This window comes from Saccopteryx leptura, chromosome 1 (assembly GCF_036850995.1).
Source record: "Saccopteryx leptura isolate mSacLep1 chromosome 1, mSacLep1_pri_phased_curated, whole genome shotgun sequence".
NCBI classification, from domain to species: domain Eukaryota; kingdom Metazoa; phylum Chordata; class Mammalia; order Chiroptera; family Emballonuridae; genus Saccopteryx; species Saccopteryx leptura.
The window spans coordinates 27,555,910-27,562,767 of record NC_089503.1 but is presented as its reverse complement, the minus strand read 5'-3'; the positions used below and the strand labels follow the sequence as shown (position 1 = coordinate 27,562,767).

Here is a 6,858-nt window from a genome sequence, read left to right as displayed (position 1 = left end):
GATGGTTTAGGGGGAAGAAAAATCACTAGCGTTGTTTTAGGCCCTGGTAGGTTTAAGGCACCGATTAGACACCCAAATGGTGAAAAGGAAAGGTAGAGAGGTAAGTCTGGAATGTAGAGAGTCTGGGCTGGAGATAAAACACTGTGAGTCGCTAGCATATAGATAATATTTAAAGCTATGGGGCTGCATGAGATTTCCTAGGGAAAAGGTATAGATGAAGAGCATGGTCAAGGACAGAGAGCCCTGGGCCCTCCAACATTTCAAAGTTGAAGTCTGATAAAGAAGAATTCAAGGAAAGAACCACTAAAGTGACGGATGAGGTAAAGAAAAACCACATCCGTCTGTGTCGCGGAAGTCCAGAGAAAAATGTTTCAAGGTGGGACTGATCACTAGTAATGCTACTGTAAAGTCCCATAAAAACACAGAGAACTGACCACCAGTTTTGGCAAAAACAGAGTGTTCATTTCATAAGGAAGTAGAAATTTCCCAACGAGTTCCACTATCACCGGCAACTTTAAAAGAATAAAGGGAATCCTCTGGAATTGTATATAAAAAAGGGAATTCATTTAAAGGGAAATATTTTGTTACTTATTGAAAAAGAAAAACATTCATCATAAAATTTTTATTCTGTAATATTCAGTGACAAATCAATGACAGAGTGGAAATTTTCAATTAATTAAAAAAATAGGTTTCATTTAAGTAAAACTAAGTAAAAACTAAGATAAACTTGGTCTCTGTAAATAAACTTCCGTTTGGTTTATATAATCCCATTCTCTCCGACAGGAAACTGTGTAGGGTCCAGTCCGACTTTCTTCATTGACACGGCGATGTCAAACAAATAGTCATAGCACTCACACCTACACAAGAAAAAGCAAAAGGAATAGGGGATCTTTAGAGAAACAGAGGTCTCCAATCCTAATAATCACACTTCTCTGCATCAAGTTAACCCTGCTCCTAGCAGGGTTAGGCATGGTTCTTAATTTCAAGCTAAATTTTTCTTATTTGCTCCCAACATTATTAAAACACAGAAAGGAATTATATTGAATCATGCAACCATATTATATACTTCTCAGGATATAAAAGAGAGTTTAAAATGTGCAACTTATATACATTTAAATTTTTTACTATGTGCCACTTTTTGAAATAAATGTAGCAAATTATATAACTTGGATTAGCTTTACTTTCTCTTCCAGCCCTAAACTCCGATAATAAGACCTGTGTCTCCTTTGCAACAAAGTGCATAAAGCCTTGCCAAATATCTTGTCCAATAAATAATTCTTAATAAATGAATACATAAGCAAATTAAATATCAAGAAATAATAATATGTAATAAATTATTTAAATTTAAATCACTTTGACCAATAACATATAAAAAAATCACATTTTATTTAAAATCCTAAGACATTTTGTTCTCCTTAATATTTAGAATGCGGTGACTTGTCCCAAATGTTTTTTGATTGATACCTACATGGTTTTGGCCTTCTCCCATGTTTCTCCCCAGACATAGACTCCATGACGTCTGACTAGAACCGCACAGGAGTCTGGGTATTCGTTCATTGCACGAGCCATTCGTTCTTTGAGGTCTTTTTCCTCAGGTGTATTCTCAACAATAGGTACCACCAACATATCATCATATCTATAAGACACAACAGGCCATTTTCCCCCATTAAAATAAAAGTATTCATATGTAAAATTTATAATTTTTGCAAGCAACCAGTTAGACATCCTCTTTATATCTGGGAAGCCACTCCAAATCATGAACAAGATGTTGCATGTTATTCTGTGTATCTTGCACAAACATCTGTATCAAAAGACGCCTTGGGAATTTAGCAGGCATTATTCTAATCCTAAGAGTAAGTGGCAGAAATTTGTACAGGATACCAAAACCTGACAAATACATGATCAAGATCATACAAGTACTTCCTTGAAGCAGAGACAATCAAAATATTTTTAATAGGAGATAGGAAATGATAGATTTCAGAATCAGAACTGAAGGAAGGATTAACAATTGAACTACTTATTAAGTGGGAATTTTTCAATGATACAAAACATTTTACTGTAACTCTGCAGGAGCCCAGGCTGTCTAAAATAGACAAATAAATAAAGACAGGTGTGGTCTGTTGCACTGGGATAGCAAGAACTCTGGAGAGCACATTAAAGGTATAATAATATTTCACAACATCCTTAGGTAGGTGGCAGTGGAACTTCGTTCACTTCCATCTTGTTTCAGTAAACACATGATTAAATCAGAATACACGTTCTCCTTTTCTTCACGTAATAACACTGAAGCAAATAACTTAGTTACTGTCAAGTTTAAGTCTATCCCTGAGGCCATTTATAACCAATTGAAACTCAGACAAGTTTTCCTTTTTACGTGACTTTTCCTTGTGTTGGTAATATAACATCTGCTTTTTCGCTCCCTCTGTAATGGCTGAACTTAACCAAAAAGTTCTGCTAAAAGTATCATCAGAAATTGCTACTTCAGGGCAGGTACAGGCTAAGTAGTTGTCATATGTAACTTGGCTAACCATTATTATTAGCAGTATGGAGTTGCTCATTATTTCACTTAAGTAGAGAAAATTATAAAATAGGGAAGGGCTGAATTGCTAGTCACAAATGTTTCCTAAGATTAGCCAGGAGAACCACAAACTTATATTTTTCTCTAGCATATACTGAATAGTCAGGTGTATTTTCAGGGGGAAAATAATTTTACAGCAAAAAAAGAGCTGAAAGCTAATTCTGGCCAAGTCACCCACTTTAAAGATGAAACACTAATCCTTAAAAATTAAGTGATGAACAGAGCCAGGAGAGTCCTTGACCATCAACCAAACACACGTTGCTTCCAAAGGGAGGACAATTATATTTAAATATGGTGACCTCCCCTGATAAGATTTAGGTATTTAAAAATTCTTTTTCCCAAGATGAACTTAAAAAAAATAGAGCAGAGACCACCAGAACCCTCCGTTCTTATTTTACCCAACCTTCCTTGCTCTCTTTTGAAAACTGGATTCTTAGGATTCTCCTCAAACTCAGATAAAATATCGCTGCCCTCTTTGAGCTGTGATAATGACCCTGTTACTGATTTCCCAGCCAGGTTCAAACAGAATCACAAAGGATGTCTCAACAAAAGTTTTTCTTTATATTCTGAAACATTCAAAAGAATATACCAAATGTGTGTGTTACAATCCATAAGAAATGCATCTTCTAAAAAATTCATGTCCTTTTCAGACATGAGTTTCAGAACGCTCTGCTGTGCTGTTTCTGTGCCCACCGTTTCATATGGTCTTCCACTTTTATTCCTGCACCAAAGCCCTCAAATGCTAATGAAATTGATATCACACACACTGCCTTTTCTTCAAGATCCAGATACGGAAAAGGCAACTATACTTTCTTCAGTATGTACACTCTCCTAATATAAATATTTAACTTTTGTAAATAGGTATTTCACAGCGCTAAAGAATGCTTCAGGCATACAATAAATATTAACTAAAATCAAATCAAATCAATTTCTCAGCACACTAGTTTAAACATGCGCCTCCTATTACATGCAGCAACAATAAGATATTGCTGTAAGGACACTTTAGAAAAACTGGCACCCTTTTCTCTATTCAAGGCCCTTTAGGAAATTAAGAAGGGTAAAGACGCAGGAATGAGAATGCCAATCCATTCAAATGAAATGCTTGGCTTGTCCCCGAGCACTGAGAACGTGTTCTGTCACGTCACCATATTCTAGATTGATGGATAATTACTGCATTTTTGTAGGCTGATGGATTTATTTGATTTTTATCTAAGCCTTTGTTCTATACTATCAATGCCTCTTTCCACACTGAAAAGTTAGAAAAATGTGGGGATCTACCTAATTGAAATAAAGAAAACTTATAGATGTATAATTGTTAATACGAACAGATTCTAGAAATACTAAATCAACTCACAATGAAGTAAAAAGCTTTAGTCAGGGCTGATACTCCCTGCAGACAAAGTGAAGGCGGGAAGCTTCCTCAATGGGCTTCAATGTAGGGACATAATCTTTCCATCTTTATAGAAGTCTCAGCCAAGGTCTCGTCATTTTGCTCTGACAAACATTTCATTATTTGTGTTGCTAATAATTTACCCAGGCTGTGGTAAAAGGGGGGGGGGGGGTAGACATCTGAACTGTATCAAGAAGAAGAGATTTGGAAGTATAATATTAGGTGGGTATTATTTAACATAGATCCCACAACATCTCTTTAAATTCATTTAAAAAGTCAGTAGCCTGTGTATCAAAAGAAGAAAAAATATTTTTTAAATTATTTAAGCAAGAAAAGAAAAAATTACCTATAATATCCTCCTGAAGTACATTTCCTTATTCCTTTTATCATCTCTTGATGTGTAATTTTAAACTCTCGTCCTGGAAAGAGAAGGGTGGCCATGACGGCAGCTTTAGAGTGGCTATGAATCACAGCGCCGGCTCCTGGGGGGGGGGGGGGGGGGGGGAGAAAAGGTCACGTGCTTGGCGAAGGCGGAATTATACCTTGTAAAGAAAAAAATTATGTACACACACACACACACACACACACACGTGCGTGTGCGCACACGCACATTAGTGCATCCACACACACATATTTATATATGGTTACAGACCTGCTTTTCTTGGCATGGAATTAGGAGGGAGAAAGAAAGAGAAAAATGCTAATAAGAGGACTTAAAAAGCAAAATAATTATACTTTATCCAGCATCAGAACAATTCACAATGCATGTGTCAGGAAGTGTATTTTAGATGGTCTGAAGTACAGCTATAATAATCATGGAGGTCATAGTCACAACGAGACTACCACTTATTTAGGGATTCTTGTGTGCCTTTTTATATGTTACCTCTTTGCGTTATCATCACCACCATAGAGGTCACCAGTTAATGGTCACCGGAGACTCAGAGATGTTAAAATACTTGTCTACGGTTCACAGATCATGGTGACAGAACTTTAATTTGCACCCAGATCAGTCTGACCCATAGTCATAGTGCAGGACATATGTTGGTAGCGTAAGGAATGGTCGGGATTTTAAGGTAGAGATGTAATGAATTTACCTAAAAAGGATTTTTATGCTATAAACTTCAGTAATGGCTATTTTTGCAATTGGAAATTATTTTGGCTTTATGCTGGGAAAGGTCCTTCATGTTATTAGAATCTGTTCCTGAAATTTTTATCCTTTCAATAGTAGCTGTTAATGTTCAGGAATAGAACATAGCAGTAATGACCAAATCAATACCGATTTTGGTCAACGACCATATTAAAGCACAGTTCCAATGACTGTGCTGCTATGGCTGGGCCAGTCCTCATTAGAATTTTCTACTTTCACAGTAGCCTCCAGGTTCAACCTTTCTAGGTTGGTTTGATACCATGATTTTTTGGGAATTAAAATAAGACTCCTATTTTTATCACACAATACACTTTTCAAAAAGAGAGGACTAGTCCCACAAAGGTGAAGAGAAGGCCGATGCTCCCTCATTGTCATTTGACTTACTTCTACTACAAGTTTCCAGGGGTACAACTCTAAGTATGGAAATCTAATTGGAAACACACTCTTCAGTCAATTTGACAAGCTAGTAGAGTCTACTGATCTAGGTTGGAATTCTGGCTCCAATATTCACTAGCTGAATATTTTGGAAAAAATCTTCCCAGAGCCTCTGTCTTCTCATATGTGACATGGAGCAGTAATGGACATTCCACACAGGCTGATGTGAGGACTGAAGGGGTTAACATAGTAGGTACCCAAGAAATGTGAATGGCAATAGTAATTACCATTATTTAGGGAGCCTATTCTGCAAATATTCTTCATATCAAATGGACTTTCTGCCTACCTCTCAGAGTGTAAGCATTCATAAAAAGAGGAGTACACTGGCTCTTTTTCAGATTCTTATACTGTGGAGGTCCGCTGATGTCCTGTTCATTGATGTCACAAATAAACATGTCTTCAGGCTTTTTACAGAGGGCAAAAAAGAAAAAAGAAGGTTTATACAATATCATTAGAAATCTCCTTTCTTGTATGTACAGGAGTGGGCAAAAGAAGCAGGTTTATAGCTGTGAATATGCAAAAGAGTTTATCCTTGTATTATTAGTTATTAATTATTATATTAGTTATTTGTATTACAACTGTAAACCTACTTTTGCCCACTCCTGCATATAATATATATTCACATGCAGAGTGATCAGACATATGTACACATATTCAACTCATATTTTAAATATTCACATAATTATAATTTCAATCTAAAAGTTTTTACCCATTTGGAGAATAAAAAAATATTTTATGCTAATGAAAATATGCTCAAGAGAGCTAAGAAAAATCTTCCTTTAGAATTTGGAGATAAATGGATATGGACTAATTAACATGTATGCAATGTTGCTTTCACTTAGGTTCTCAACTTTGCTCTGTGATTTCACAACTACGTTTCAGAGAGACTATATAAAGAAATCATTATTCTAAGATGGATGTGATAATTTCATAATATGAGGAAAAATATAGAGTAAAATTTTTCTTATCCCCTGAGATACTTAACCAGTACTAAGAAATGTTCATCTCAATAAAGTATATTATTCTTGAAGTTCTAAGGAACTATGTACAGCTACAGATATTTCTTAGTAATGCATACATATTCCTGATCATTTTTATTTTCCAGGGTTTTCTACAAACTATAAATGACAGGGTTTATTTCAAATGTTTTATTAGCAAAGCATTATGCCATGGGTAGAAGTATTGTATTCTAGCATTAATACAAATGAGTCTTCTCAAAACTTTCAATGGTTTTATAACTTTAAATTGGAATAGCTTTGTTATTATTAAATAGGAATCAGTTTGGCTCGTTTGAGGCCAACATCTCAT

General features: G+C 35.6%; 1 protein-coding gene across 2 annotated transcripts in view; it reads right to left on the bottom strand.

Moving 5' to 3' along the window:
* Positions 1 to 607: 607 nt before the first annotated feature.
* The window catches only part of APIP (APAF1 interacting protein), a 30,502-nt gene continuing 24,251 nt past the window's right edge, over positions 608 to 6,858 (bottom strand). The window contains exons 4-7 of one of the 2 annotated variants that reach the window (XM_066360533.1): positions 5,837 to 5,954; positions 4,315 to 4,387; positions 1,469 to 1,636; positions 608 to 857 (exon numbers count right to left, since the gene is read on the bottom strand). In XM_066360533.1, coding sequence (XP_066216630.1) covers positions 758 to 857; positions 1,469 to 1,636; positions 4,315 to 4,387; positions 5,837 to 5,954 — 459 coding nt within the window. In that variant the 3' untranslated portion in view covers positions 608 to 757. Of the gene's footprint in view, positions 858 to 1,468; positions 1,637 to 4,314; positions 4,451 to 5,836; positions 5,955 to 6,858 lie in introns of both variants that reach the window. The other variant, XM_066360532.1, reaches the window with a different exon arrangement.